The sequence below is a fragment of the Phytophthora ramorum genome, assembly GCF_020800215.1.
Source record: "Phytophthora ramorum isolate Pr-102 chromosome Unknown Phyram_PR-102_s0005, whole genome shotgun sequence".
NCBI classification, from domain to species: domain Eukaryota; phylum Oomycota; class Peronosporomycetes; order Peronosporales; family Peronosporaceae; genus Phytophthora; species Phytophthora ramorum.
In genome coordinates, this window is record NW_027150651.1 from 2,999,280 (window position 1) to 3,012,657 (window position 13,378).

The 13,378-nt window shown below is 58.1% G+C and overlaps 8 protein-coding genes across 8 annotated transcripts; 2 read left to right on the forward strand and 6 right to left on the reverse strand.

The window, feature by feature from the left end:
• Nucleotides 1–75: 75 nt before the first annotated feature.
• KRP23_6693 (Signal peptidase complex catalytic subunit SEC11C) lies at nucleotides 76–893 on the reverse strand (the record flags this gene model as incomplete). Its single annotated transcript, XM_067891916.1, has 5 exons — nucleotides 76–184; nucleotides 253–315; nucleotides 390–449; nucleotides 514–605; nucleotides 675–893. 5 exons carry the CDS (start codon nucleotides 891–893, stop codon nucleotides 76–78), a joined length of 543 nt encoding a protein of 180 aa, XP_067746227.1.
• A 129-nt stretch (nucleotides 894–1,022) lies between these two features.
• Nucleotides 1,023–2,152, forward strand: KRP23_6694 (putative RNA pseudouridine synthase; the record flags this gene model as incomplete). The annotated part of the gene is made up of 3 exons (XM_067891917.1): nucleotides 1,023–1,568; nucleotides 1,645–1,902; nucleotides 1,976–2,152. 3 exons carry the CDS (start codon nucleotides 1,023–1,025, stop codon nucleotides 2,150–2,152), a joined length of 981 nt encoding a protein of 326 aa, XP_067746228.1.
• Nucleotides 2,153–2,353: 201 nt separating this feature from the next.
• KRP23_6695 (uncharacterized protein) lies at nucleotides 2,354–3,748 on the reverse strand (the record flags this gene model as incomplete). The annotated part of the gene is made up of 1 exon (XM_067891918.1): nucleotides 2,354–3,748. One exon carries the CDS (start codon nucleotides 3,746–3,748, stop codon nucleotides 2,354–2,356), a length of 1,395 nt encoding a protein of 464 aa, XP_067746229.1.
• A 775-nt stretch (nucleotides 3,749–4,523) lies between these two features.
• Nucleotides 4,524–6,854, reverse strand: KRP23_6696 (Protein PDC2; the record flags this gene model as incomplete). The annotated part of the gene is made up of 1 exon (XM_067891919.1): nucleotides 4,524–6,854. One exon carries the CDS (start codon nucleotides 6,852–6,854, stop codon nucleotides 4,524–4,526), a length of 2,331 nt encoding a protein of 776 aa, XP_067746230.1.
• A 313-nt stretch (nucleotides 6,855–7,167) lies between these two features.
• Nucleotides 7,168–7,509, reverse strand: KRP23_6697 (uncharacterized protein; the record flags this gene model as incomplete). Its single annotated transcript, XM_067891920.1, has 1 exon — nucleotides 7,168–7,509. One exon carries the CDS (start codon nucleotides 7,507–7,509, stop codon nucleotides 7,168–7,170), a length of 342 nt encoding a protein of 113 aa, XP_067746231.1.
• Nucleotides 7,510–8,210: 701 nt separating this feature from the next.
• KRP23_6698 (uncharacterized protein) lies at nucleotides 8,211–8,567 on the reverse strand (the record flags this gene model as incomplete). Its single annotated transcript, XM_067891921.1, has 1 exon — nucleotides 8,211–8,567. The coding sequence occupies one exon, from the start codon at nucleotides 8,565–8,567 to the stop codon at nucleotides 8,211–8,213; it is 357 nt and encodes a 118-aa protein (XP_067746232.1).
• Nucleotides 8,568–10,311: 1,744 nt separating this feature from the next.
• KRP23_6699 (uncharacterized protein) lies at nucleotides 10,312–10,650 on the forward strand (the record flags this gene model as incomplete). Its single annotated transcript, XM_067891922.1, has 1 exon — nucleotides 10,312–10,650. One exon carries the CDS (start codon nucleotides 10,312–10,314, stop codon nucleotides 10,648–10,650), a length of 339 nt encoding a protein of 112 aa, XP_067746233.1.
• A 1,816-nt stretch (nucleotides 10,651–12,466) lies between these two features.
• Nucleotides 12,467–13,283, reverse strand: KRP23_6700 (Secreted RxLR effector protein 124; the record flags this gene model as incomplete). Its single annotated transcript, XM_067891923.1, has 2 exons — nucleotides 12,467–12,479; nucleotides 12,580–13,283. 2 exons carry the CDS (start codon nucleotides 13,281–13,283, stop codon nucleotides 12,467–12,469), a joined length of 717 nt encoding a protein of 238 aa, XP_067746234.1.
• Between the last annotated feature and the right edge of the window lie 95 nt (nucleotides 13,284–13,378).

Consider the following 13,378-nt stretch of genomic DNA (forward strand, 5'->3'; position numbering starts at 1 on the left):
CAGCGACCAATGAGTATTTGATGTTGCACACGCCTTGACTTGATGCAGTCTCTGCCTCTTCTATCGTAGCTAGTGTCACTCTCTTTGCGTGAAGACCAACACGGCCATTCCTCCCACCAACAAGTACTTGAGCATCGGGTAGTCGTTGAGCAAAATTGTCAGCATGCCAGCGTAAGGAACCGATCTGCAAGCAACAAGTTGGTAAGTTCCGGCGACGAACACCAACAAAAAGCAGCAGAACTCTCCACGCACGCTCTGGCGATGCCCACGATGTCCTCGCGCTCGAGCCACGACTGGCCGTACGCGTACAGGCCACTATAGCAAAAATCACAACAGCAGCGTCGTCAGTCTCGCCTTCCCAGCGTCAGACACTGGAGCCTGCCTCGTACCGGTCGTCCACGTTGTTGTTGTCTCCCTTGGTGAGGTAGACCTGGTATCCGTCGGTCGCTCTGCAGGCACGCACAGCTTCAATTAGGCACAGCACTTTGCCTTATTCTACGGCTGCCCACTCACCGCTCGTGTAGCTCCAGTACTCGATGCACGATGGGGATGTCTCGGCCCTTGACCTTATACACGACGATGTCTCCGATCTCGAGCTGCGGCTTCTGCAGCGTGGCAATACATCGACAGAATTAGGCATCCCTATTTTTACGCCGCTACTTAGATCTTCCGACCGTGTTGTCCAGGTACAGGATGTCGCCTCGCTGGAAGGCTGGCTCCATGCTGCCGCTGAGTACCACCACGACGGGCGACTCGCTCTGCGTGTAGACCATGAGACCCTTCCAGATCATGAGCGCCGTGAGCACCACCATGGCCAGGTTCAGGCCCTGGTGGGCCAGCTGCCGCTTGTTGGCCCAGAGCCGCTTGACGTCCTCCACCTGCTGCTGCAGCATCTCTCCAATTGTAGGCTTCCTAGATCAAAAGTGCCACGTAGTGACGCCGCTACGAATTGATTGTCTCGTATTCATGTTCGACACACCATATTCTTGTTATCCACACGTAGCTGGTCAAACAGCAACTCGATGGAGGCGGCGCGGCTACTTGTGCGGCGTCTGGTGCCTTCCAGCGAGGCGCTGGCACCCAAATTCCTGCGCAGTGGCGTTGGCCAGTGCCGTACAGTTATCACCATTAAGAAATTCACGCGGGCAGAGGCCCCACGCGCCCGCAGTGAGACCAAACCCAAACCCAGCGCGTCTGTCGCGGTCGTTGACATCCCAAAGGACAATGAACACGAGGCGGAACCCACTGCGGCCGGGCCGAACGCTGTTCGCCTGGCTAAGCGCATCGCCATGTCGGGTCTGTGCTCGCGGCGCGAGGCCGAGAAGCGCATCCAGAGCTGCGACGTGACGGTGAACGGCCGCGTGGTGGCCGACGTGGCCACGACTGTGGACGTGCTCAAGGATGAAGTGGCCGTGGACGGACGTGTGCTCACCAAGACACAGAAGACCAAGATCTGGATGGCCCACAAGCTCAAGGGCGAGCTCGTGACCAGCAGCGACCCGCAGGGTCGCGCCACTATCTTTGACCGGATGCGGGTCATGGGCCTCGCACAGCACATGATGCCGGTGGTAGGTCTGAGGAAAAGGGGGACATAATTGAGAGCTCCTGACTGACTTTTGGTGTTGTTTTGCTGCTGTTTTGCAGGGCCGACTGGACTTCAATACGGAGGGACTGATGCTCTTCACCAATGACGGAGACTACGCCAGGACGCTGGAGCACCCCAAGACGGAGGTGACGCGCGTGTACCGCGCCTTGGTGCGCGGCAACGTGGCCCCGTCCAAGCTGCAGGAGCTGCAGCGCGGCCCGCTGGTAGACGGAGTCAAGTACCGACCGATCACGGTCACGATTCAGTCCACGGACAAGAAGGATTCGTGGCTGCAGGTGAAGGTCGCGGAGGGCAAGGTGCGTTGTGATGACCATGTGTGGTGCGCGTGTTGAAGCTGACTCTCATTTGTTTCATTGTGCTGCTTTGCAGAACCGAGAGGTGCGAAAGGCCCTGGCACATGTCCGCCTGGTAGTGAAGCGATTGATCCGCGTGCAGTATGGGCCGTACCGTCTCGCCGACCTCCCATCCGGCGCGGTGTTGGAGGTGCGGACGAAGTCTTTGGAGAAGAAGCAGGACCGGACGCGTGAGGAAGAGCAGAAGCGATAGATAGTGCAATAGAGCAAAGGCAGCTAGCTCCCTTGGAAACAGCAACAACCCCACTTGGCATTGAAACCTCATACATTCTCTTGTCTTTCTATTGTCCACACTGATTGCCTCAGCTGCTCGCCGAGGGCTCGTATACCCTGCTTCCGGGTGGGCTGCTCTTACTATGCCAGTCATGCAGCCGTCTGGCGTTGTTGCTCCAGCCTACAGCTCGAACGACTCTCGCTCATTGCTGATGTTGTCGCTGTCGAGTGACGTTGTCGTGTATCTGTCGTTGTCTGTGGGGGACTCAATGACGCTGTACCAGTCCGGAACGTCCGTTCTGGACGTGGTGCTGTCTGTGGTGACAGGTGCCCCTGCACTCGGAGTCCGGGTGAGGTCGTGGTTGATTATTGAGACCAGGTTGTGCTGCCTTGCCGCGACGGACGAAGCGGTGGACGATGTCGACGAGAACCGATGCATGTCGAGGTTGGGTACCTGCTGCTGGAACCACCCCGAGTTGCTGCGTCCAGGCTCGCTAGACAACCGCGATGAGGTCGAGTATCTGTCGCCGGTGGAGTAGCCGTCGTTCGTGGAGTATCGATCGGTCGTCATGGCGGACGACTCCGAGTCTCCAGCGTGAAGCACCGAAAACTCCGAGTAGCCACGGATGCTGAAGCTCTGCTCCGACGACGCGTTCGTTCCTCGAGTTTCTTGGGGCGTGTACATCGTCGTGCCACGCGCGGGCAGACTGGCAATCTGCGAGGGTCGGTTGGCTAGATCGTACTCGGTGGACGATCGTGTAGTAGCATTCAACTTGGCGCGGGTGCTCTCGGTGAGCGGCAGGTCTCGAGACGCGAAGCTGGAGCCACTCGCCTTCCACGCAGAAAGATCCTGCGCGGTTGGCATAGCGACCGAGGGCAGCGACACGGCTGGGAACGTGATGGTGCCCGTGTCCGGAGGAAGTGGCGTGTTCAAGTCCTGGTCTTTGCGTGTTCGGCTTCTCCAGGCCACGAAGAGGAGGCTCAGTACAATCGTCAGGCCGACGCCACCGAGTACGACGATGACCGTCGTCTTCGTGGCGGAAGAGCCTTCCAGCGTCCCCGTGGTCGTTGCAGAACCGCCTCGTGATGAAGACGACAATGAAGATGCACTGGTCCCAGCGTCACTGCCTCGAAAACTGCTCTCCGAGGACGTAGTGTCCTGCAGCATTGTCGCACCGGTATTGGGGATTACCTGTGAAGTGGGGGAAGGCACTGCTGCTGTTGCTGGTGTCATGGTAGTAGGGGCGTCCGTACTGGCCGGAGAGGCTGTGGCTGCCACCACGGTAGCCGCTTCAGTTGACGTTGGAGGCGGAGTCGAGCTCGGAGCGGGAGTCGCGACAGCAGCGTCCGTCGCGATCGGCGCTGGAGTTTCTGTCGCCGCCGGGAGCGTTGCCATCTCGGTCGCGACAGGGGCAACGGTGGTAGCCACCGGAGCTGTTGCTGCCTCCGTCGCTGCTGGCGCCGCTGTATCTGCTGTCACAACTGCTGCGGCAGTGGTCGCCTCAGGGCTCGGTACCGTGACGGTGCCTGCGTCCTGCGCTCGCACTGCCGGCGACGCTATCATCGCGAGTGCCATTGCTGCTACCAGGACCGTCCGCCATCGAGCAAGTCGAGCCATGACAGCGATCTCTCTCTTGTTCGTTCGTGGGCGAGCTGTGCTCTTCAGCCTGCTCTTTTCTCAGTGAGGTGAGCCGTGTGAACCAGGCACGGAGCAAAACGGACGCACTTGCCAACCCAACGGATCGTCTCGACAGCTCGACAGTCCCCTCTCCGCCTACGAAAAGTCAAGCGGGGCTCCGAGCTTCGCCACAAGTTATGGCACAACGTCGTGGCACCAGAGAAAGCCAGCCGCGCGTGGGACGAAGCTCGCCAGGAAGAGGTGAGTTTGCCGCGCCCGTAACGCCAACTTTGAGCCTCGACGATGCTGGTAACCTCAACGCAACCGACCACAGGCCTGGATGCCGCTGGCGGCCACCAAGTCTCCGATATTCATGACATGGCTACAATCGTTATCAGGATACCACGTTCAGAAATCGTTGCAAGATGTACGGCTCTGGTGCTAGTAACACCGTGCTGCACGGGACGAGTCCGCATTGCGCTCCGTCGACTAAAGGGCGTTGCGTGCACTCGCCAGTCGCTCGCACGAAAGTCTCTAGTACTGCGATCTAGCAGAGCGGCATCATCGCATCAGCAGCAGCAGCAGCGGCTTTCGCAGCTTCCGAGACAGGACTGGCAGCTTCAACGCCACTCGAAACGCCCGACAAACAACGAGAAAACGTTTTACAACCCAGAGGTCCGATATGCACTGCTACAAGCACGAAACGAGACCTGGGTTTAGATACACCGCGAGCCTACAAGACGGTGTTCTCTCCGATGTGTGACGTCTGAGCAGCGATCGCCATCGCCTGCTGCTGCTGTTGTTGCTGGTCTGCGAGTTGCTGCTCCTGTTGCATCAAAAGGTGCTGCTGAATCTGCTGCTGGATCTCTTGCGGCTGCGCCTGCTGGAGCTGCTGGATCTGTTGCTGTGTCAACTGCATTTGCTGCTGGAACGGGATCTGCGTCGGCTGCGGCTGAGCCTGCGGCGGGTGCGCCTTCTTCACGCTGGCGCGTTTGCGGTCTATCGATTGCTGCTCCGCAGCCTCCTTGAGCCTGCGGAAGGTGGAGCGGATGCTCTTCTTGGTGTGGTCGTCGAACCGCAGCCGGTCCAGCTCAGGCAGCAACACCTTGAAGCAGTCGATGAGCTGCTCGTTGGTCGCAGGACCGTCCGGCGACTTGAATGCACCTGATGACGACAAGCCGAGCGCGTCTTCAACACTGCCCATTGACGTATGAGCTGCGCTCTCCCCCGCAACGGCACCCATACTTGTGGTCAAAGCCAATGCCGAGGCTGCTGCCGCAGCTGCAGCGGACGACGCGGAAGCCTCAATTCGAGCGTGCAGCTCCTGCAGGCGCGGGGTCATCTCGGTAGAGATCGCCACTTCCTGCTTGGTCGCATCCGCATTTGCAAGCGAGCCTTTCTTAACGTTGTGCTTGGAATCCATGCCCGAGTTGTCCGGGACGGTGAACATAAAGTCGGAATCCTCCAGGCCCGCGCAGTGGATGCCAGCGTTCTCATCGCGTGGGCTCACAAACTCATCGATGGGAAGCGGTCGCAGGATCTCGAGTGACGATACGGTATCGCAGATCTCCTTGTCGACATCCTCTTCGATCGAATCGAAGGCCGCCAGCGTCTCGGGGGCGAGCTTGGGTGAGAAAATCTCTAATCCACTCCAGCACTTGCGAATGATTTCTTCCGGGATCTCCTGCTTCCAGCAGTGGCGCACCCAGCGCATGGCCTGGAGCTGATCCACGTGGAACACATCTTGCCGTCCTGCCTCAAAGCGATCCAACGCGTATAGCATGTGGTAGCGACGATACCGCCGCTTCACCGCCATAATGAGCCCCGCGTCCATCGGCTGCATCGTCGGTGCCATGGTAGACGCCATCGCCGCCATCGCCGTCGAGTTGGCGAAATCCGCCATGGAGTGCGTCGGGACGTCGGCTTCCGCCTGCAGTTTCACGGACGACTCTGCAGCCGACTCCGTGAGAGATTCGTCTGACATGGGCGTTTCGTTCACTTCGGCCGCAGCAATGGACTCGGACGCCGCCGCCAAAGTGGCGTTTTCTTCTGCACTCGCCACTTGCATGGAGAGCGACTCCAACGACGGCGGCAGAATCTCCAGTCGCACGTTGGTGAGCTCGAGGCCAAGCGCCACGTGGGATGGCGCGGCCGACACGAGCAGCAGCACGACGCGGTTCTCGTCGCGCATGCGCGTGTCCAGCGCGCAGACGTAGTCCTGGAACATGACGGGCGTCATCCACGCGCGCTTGTTGTTCTGATAGTAAAAGTGTCTCGAGTCGGCGTCGAGCTCTTCGGTGGGCTGCGGCATCCTGCCTGGACCTATGAACATGGGTTCTGTCTTGTCGCTGGCGTCGGCGTTCACGGCCAGAACGATGGTGAGTCGCTGTCCGCAGCTATCCTTCCTGGCGGCCTTGCTCCGGCCCGCGGGCTTCTCGGGCGACAGCTCGTAGCACAGACCAGTCTCCTGCATGCAGTAAACGTCGCGCGGCTCGTAGACGCGTGCAAGCTCCTGCAGCTGCTCAAGCGACGCGACGCTATTGGCCACGGCCGCGCCGTTGACGCCGTCCATAGCGGCTGCGGCGCTACCCAGGCGGATGTTGTAGCGCTTCTTGAAGCCGCCCAGCCAGCCGTTGGAGAAGCTCATGGTGGACGCGAGGCCGAGCTGCGCCGCAAGTGCGCGCGCCTGGCTCTTGATGATATCGCCCGAGATCTTGAGTCCGTTGTGGCGCGAAAGGAGCACCCAGTTGCACAGCGCCGTGTCCAGCTCCGGGTGCGTGACGAGCCCCTTGCGGCGCGCCGACAGGTCCCGTGGCGCCATCTGCGTGAGCTCCTCGGCGCGCGCCAGGATCTTGGAGATGGTGGACTGGTGCGGCAGGTGCTCGAGCTGGAACTCGCGCTTGGCCCAGTGGCACAGCTCCTGCTGCGTCATCTTGACCTGTGAGAACTTGATGCACAATTGCCGCTTCTGCAGGTTCGTTAGGTTGCCCATGGGCTGCGAGCGCCGCTTCTTCTTGGCCGCCGACGGCGACGACGGCGACGGCGAGCCCGCGCGCTTGAGCATCGCTACAGTTTGATGCCGAAGAGCGGGAAAATGGCGGAATGGAGGGAGTCAGTTTGACAGGCTACGAGGCTGCAAGCGCCGTGATTGGAAGGAATGGTAGAGGACGAGAGAGGACTGGCTGAAATTCAAGTGGATACAGTTGGGTGCGATCACATGAATGTAGCCATATTGACAACGTGTACAAGTTCAAGTGTAACGCTATAAACGTTGTGATATTGTGATACATTGCATTTGGGGGGGGTCTACTATAGAAGGCTGCGCTTCCTCTTGGCGGCAGGCGAATAAATAGCATGTAGATGTAGTTGACGAAAGGCTAGCACTGGACAGCGGCGCTGCGGGCGAACGGTTGTCGTTCCAGCACTCGCCGGTACTTGAGCGCCTTCTTGGCGAGCAGCGCGTTGGTGCTGCAGACCTCAGACGTGGTGGCGGTGCGCACGAGCTCCGAGATCTTGGCCTGCGTGCGCAGTCGGAAGACCTCGTTCTCGAATGAGACGCCGCTCGGATGCGGCAGGAATCGCTCGCTCGAGAGCGGCAGCGATCGGCGTCCGGCGATGCGCAGGACCGGAAGCGGGAGTGGCTTGGCGGAGACCGACTTGCAGGCGGGGTCTTCAACGAAGGGCGGCAGGCTACTCTGCATCGTCATCATGTTGCACATTGCTGCGAGTGCGGTGGTAGTTGCGGATGTGGTGGCGACGCGGTGCAATCGGAAATGACCGATGCGGAGGCTTGCTGAGCAGCAGAGCATCCCAGAACACGTCAGTAAATAGCTCGTGACCGTTACCCAAACGGAAAAATGCGCAGCAGCGCCGCGCGCGGCTTTGCTTCAACATGAGTCACCTACAGCTCTGATCCCAGCACTGAGCAGCACTTGCCGTTGGAAAACGGATGCCTCGGCTCAATTTGGCATTGCCACGCATCAAAAATCTTCCAAAATGGACTATGTGCCAAGGTTCCATGGAGGTCGCCGCTAACTGCAAGGAATGAATTGACACCGTGGTGAGCAGCTCGATGTGCTTGTATTGCAACGACATTGACAAGGCGGCAGCCGCCGCAGTGGGGATAGCGAGACAAAGCCGGGAAATCCCGACACTGGGATTTTCGCCATGGCAACCGATGGCCGACCAGCCAGCTACGATGGCGAATGCTCGCCTTGTTAGCTAGGCATTATTTGCAACGAGTTAGATCCAGCCAGCTTGGCTTGTACAACAATTCGTCATCACCAGGCAGACGGACGAGTGCACATGAAAGACTTAGTACATGTAGTTGTTAGACCGCTGCTGCACTCGCAGCGCTTCTATCGGGCCGAGGTTTACAATTTTGCTAGTGTATCGTTCACTACCTTCGAGATGCAACGGCTCAAGAGTAGTCAGCCGGCTCTAAGACACACCGCTCAGCCGCGATGTCTGGCAATTTGCGGTACTTGAGCACCTTCCTGGCGATCAACGTGTTGTTGCTGCCGTTTGGCAGTGCCATTTCTTCAATCAGCTGCAAGATCTTGTCACGCGCCCTACGTTGGAACGCGGCGTCCTCGAACGTGATTCTCGACCCCGTTCGGCTGTAGCGCTTGGACTGCGCCTCGCCACACTGCCGCTCGCCCCATGATGCACGTCGATTGATCTGCGCGGTTGGAGCTGAGCTTTCCGTTGGACACGGAGTGGGCAGCGATTGAAGACGCCTGGGGAGAGAGGCGTTAACCGAATCTTGGAGCTGCATTGACTTCGGATTGAACAGTGTTGTGTCGAAAAGGGTGAATCGAAGAGTGCAGTGTCCAGCAGCACTTGCGGCGGGCCCGACGAAACGGCCGCGTAAGAATTTACGGTGCTGAGCACACAGGCAGCATTTCGGCATGCGGCATGGCTAACTTAGCTCAAAAGGCTGACATCTTGCGAGAGCTGCAGGCGACACCAGCTACTTCGGTTCAGGATCAGCGCACTCTTAGACGGTCGATGGCAGGGGTCTCAACCCCCCCCCCCCCCCCCCCCCCCCGACGTGAGGTTCACAACTCGCACCGCTAACTAGCCAACATCAGATACGGCATCCAGATACCTGTATCAACGTACGCTCCGCCGTATGTGAACCAAGGGGCCAGCGAAACATTAAAGAATGCTGGCTTCAATCCACCCTGAATGACCCGTGACCGACACGCCACTTACGCTTGCGATGACGTTTTGCACACCATTGCTCGCATCACGCGACGAGCTGTTCCCGTGTTGACTTCGGTGGCACAGGCGTATAGAAACCTGGTTAAGAGTGTTTCATTGTAGTGGGCACGAGTCAGTCGCCCACACACGAAGCAGGGGCATGGGGAGGAGTGTTGGGTTCACTCTGGAGTTTCTGTGCGTTCCGCACTCGCCTCAAGTCCGGGGGGTGTAGCTTCGGTTTGGCAGTGATTTGAAATGCGACTCTCGGGTGGAAGAATAGCTATCAAAGCGACATCTCGATAGATGTCGAAGTTTCATTTCACTGACTCGTCCCCACCACACACTCATACCGCGACCAGCTTTATTCGTCAATTTGGTGGCGTGCCCAAGGCCGTTGTCGTATGTGGTGGAGAGTTTCGCCTCTTACTACATACTCATGTTCGCATGAAAACTTGGAATACACAGCAAGGTGGATGCTGTGGCCGCCAGCCAACATGGCCGCCGGCACGAAGTGGGGAAGTGGAAGCTTGAACCGCAGAGAAAAGATAGCAATCGACATGAAAAGGCTAGTGCCCCGACTTGGGGCCCGGGGTACGGAGTAATTCGACGGCGAGAACAAGCAGGCTATAGCATTACGATCAGAAGATTTCATTGCTACCACCTCAGAAAGAGACTCTGCGGCCGACTCGTGCCACGAGGGCGGTTGCGAACGCAGTTGCCGGGGAAGACTGGCGCTGGACGGGTTCGACGAAGCCATCGGTCTCGGCCAAACAATGTCAGAGCCGACAGGGCTACTATAGCACCACCACCAGCAGTGCCGTTTCAGCGCGATAGTTTCAGCCAGACGGTTGGCGGACCTCATTGCACTGCACTCGCTGGTTAGGCACGACGCGGCCCAAGTTCGCCCTGCCAAGCCGCAGGGCATTTCCCAAGACCGACGATGTGTCATGACCGGCGGCGTCGTGGTGTGCTCTGGGAGACCCATGGATGCCGTCAGACGGTGATCGGGGGAGAAGCCGGGAAGTGAGCCCCCCCCCCCCCCCCAAGAGTCTGCAATGGAGAGAATGGCTGGAAACGTCGGAAGAGCGCAACGTGGTGGCCACCGCTTCGAAGACAACACGCACTGGCGCACACATGCACCAGTGGTGCAGCACTACATCCTAGTAGGATATGCTGCTCACCGACAGTGCATATTCGTGGAAAGATCGCGAGCGTGCAGCGCGTTGTTGCTGGACTGTTCCGACGTTTCCAGCCGTTCCCGCCATTGCGAGCTGTTGGGAGAGCTCACTTCCCAGTTTCTCCCCCGCTCACTGTCGATGGGTCTCCCAGAGCACACGACGCCGCCTGCCATGACGCGACGTCGGGCGAGTTCCTGCATGTCGCCGATCCACGAGTTCCACCCGATGGATATGCCCCGCGCCTTCAAGGGCGAGCGCAGCGTCTCGTGCCCCGAGCCACGGACAACCGGAGTCGAGCGCTTCGTGCTCACGTCTGCGGGCGTCTCGTTCGAGAGCGAGGCCTTCCGTTTGCAGAACGAGGCCAAGATCGCACATCTCCTGGCCACCGCCACGTCCCCCGTGAGCTCCAGCGCCAACGCGCTGCTGGCCAGGAAAGCGCTCAAGTACCGGAAACTCGACGTCTTGAATGGAGCGTAGGTGGTGTACAGTCATGTTTGTAGTCGATGTACATACAATATAGTATACATTGCTTCGCTTGGAATGGGTCCCCGTCAGGGGCAACGTGATGGAGACCGAACTTTACGATGGTAGGTAGCCAGCCAGCAGCAATGTTATGCAGACGTAGGGTATGCATGTAGTGGCCTTGTGGGTCGAGATTGCAATCATTTGCAAGATATCGGTATGAATATGTGGTTTTCCGGACGGCAAGTCTCCTTTCCCACTCAAGAGAACATCGCCGAAGGTAGACCGTTAGACAGCAGCGTAAGCGCTCGGCGGATAGCTTCTCACTCGCGAATTTCTCGCTCGCAGCTAAGTGTCTTGTGTTGCGGAAAGATTGTTTGAGCGGCGAGTATACGATCTATATTTCCACAGCTCGGCCACAGTTGGCAGCTCGGCCACAGTTGGCAGCTCGTCCGTATGCTATTATTTGATCGAGAACCTACTCAAGTCTGCCCCGATCGTTGGGATCGTAGTCGGGCTGACTCTGGTGGGAGGTGGCATCTTCCACTGCAAGACTGCGACGAAGCAGCCCAACGCGCAGAAGGACCCAACGGGCGAATGATGGAGTACTCGTGGAGGAACACTCGTTGATAAGAAATACTTGTGTTTGACTAATCATGCAGTTGCTTCCAATTCATAACACACTGGTATCGGTACTGTTGCTCTTTTAAGAGATTAAAATCACAACTCCGTTGCACTGCTTGTACTGGGCAAGAAGTAGCTCGAGCCCATTAAGCTGTAAATTCACAGCACTGGTCTAAGAAACGCAGGACGAATGAAAACCACTCCATAGCAGAGTGGTCTGAGACCAAATTCGCTGGAGGGCCCCACAGTGTCGTGGTATTGTCAGCTCTTCGAATCGAAGACCTCGATAGGAAACTACATCCACAGAACATCAGCGAGAGCAGGGTAGCAGCGTGGTTGCACTGGTTGCACGACCTCAAAACCGAGCACCAGTACATCGGTCACTACAGTACTTTGTCGAAAAGCTCTGCGCCTTCCACGCATACCACTTCATCATAAAGTACGGCATTTCGGCACTACCAACTTGCTTTTCTGCTGGAGACGCACGCAGTGACACTGCATGGGGAAACTGATTGCATCCTCCGTTATCATTTTGAATTCGTCGACAATGCACTAGGGTCGATACCCTGTATCGACATCACATTCAAATTCGACTGGGCGCGCTGCTCAAGACTTGAAACTCTTACGAAGACAATTACATGTAGTAAGCACGACTTCGAAGTACCGTAGTAGCAAACACGTGGTTAGTAGTTTCTGCTTTGATCGTATCATGAAAATTGGTTGGACGCACATCATTCGGGCGTAAAGGTCTCCAACAACTTCAGCACCGCTTCACGATGTCGCTGGCGCGCAAGTTTAATTCCATGGACGATATTGCAGCTTTCAGGTCGTTTGTGAATAAGGTAGTCGACCACCTGTATGTGGCCACGCAACGCGGCTTCATTGAACGCTCGTGAAGTGCAACCTTCCTGACGGTTCTCGTGTAAGAAGCGCACAACATCCTCGTGACCCCAGAGCGCCGCATAATCCATTGCATCCGTCGTGCAACCTTCCGCTCTGTGCTCATGCAAAAAGCGCACCACCTCGAGATGGCCCTTTGCAGCAGCGCGATCCATCGCTCGCGTCGTGCAGCCTTCCTGACGATTTCCATGAAGATATTTTACAATCTCCAAGTATCCCCCTGCAGCAGCATCGTCCATGGCTTTCGTCGTGCAGGACAACTCGGGTGCGTGCTTGTTCAAGTACTGCAACACCTCGAGCTGTCCTTTCAACGCCGCCTCCTGTATAGGCACCACTCTACTGGCCTCAGTATATCTCTGAGGTGCATGCTCATGCAAATGCTTGACAATCTCCAAGGCCCCCGCAGCAATCGCCTCCGACATGGCACTCTTAGCGAATCCTTCCCCTTTGGCTGTGAGGTACTTGACCATCTCCAGGTCGTTGTCCGCACACGCATGCACTAGAGTGTACGATGGGTGCGGGTCTGTGCCTTCCTCATACAAAAGCTTGAGCATCTCTGTCTGCTTGCGCTTGTACGCCAACTCCTTCGCCTCGGCCGCGGGGGCGTCTTTGTTCTGCTTCAGAATGTCCCTCACGGCCTGCAGATCGTTGATCTCGGCGGCCCAGCGCGTGGCTCGTCCCGACCACTTCTCGGAGCGGTTCTGGATCAGAAACCGCACGACACTCACGTGCTGGGCGTCCAGCGCGCCTTCCATGGCCTTACTGCTACAGCCCTCGGCTCGATTCGAGTGCAGGAAGCGCACCACCTCCAGGTGGCCATTGCCGGCGGCGCCATCCATGGCGTCGAAAGAGAACCCCTCAGCCTGGAAGCGGTGCAGTAGCTGGAGCATGTGCAGATGACCCGAGGCCGCCACGCCGTCCGCGAGGCCCGGAGCGCACGCAGAGTCGCGCGTGGCCAGCAGCGTCGTCACCACATCGTCCAGGTCGGCAGCCAGTGCGTCCTGCAGAGTCCAGGCGAAGGAGAAGACGCGACCCAGCGCGTCCAGCGGCAGCTTCGCCGACGCGAAGGCGCCCAGCGAGGCCTCGGCGTCGGCAGACCACGGCATAATACGGAATGAATCCATGCTAGAAGTGAAACCACGTGACCATCACTCCTGAAAAGGTACCCATACGCAGATAAGCATACAAACACCTAGTGTAACGAGAATCAAAGGGTTGA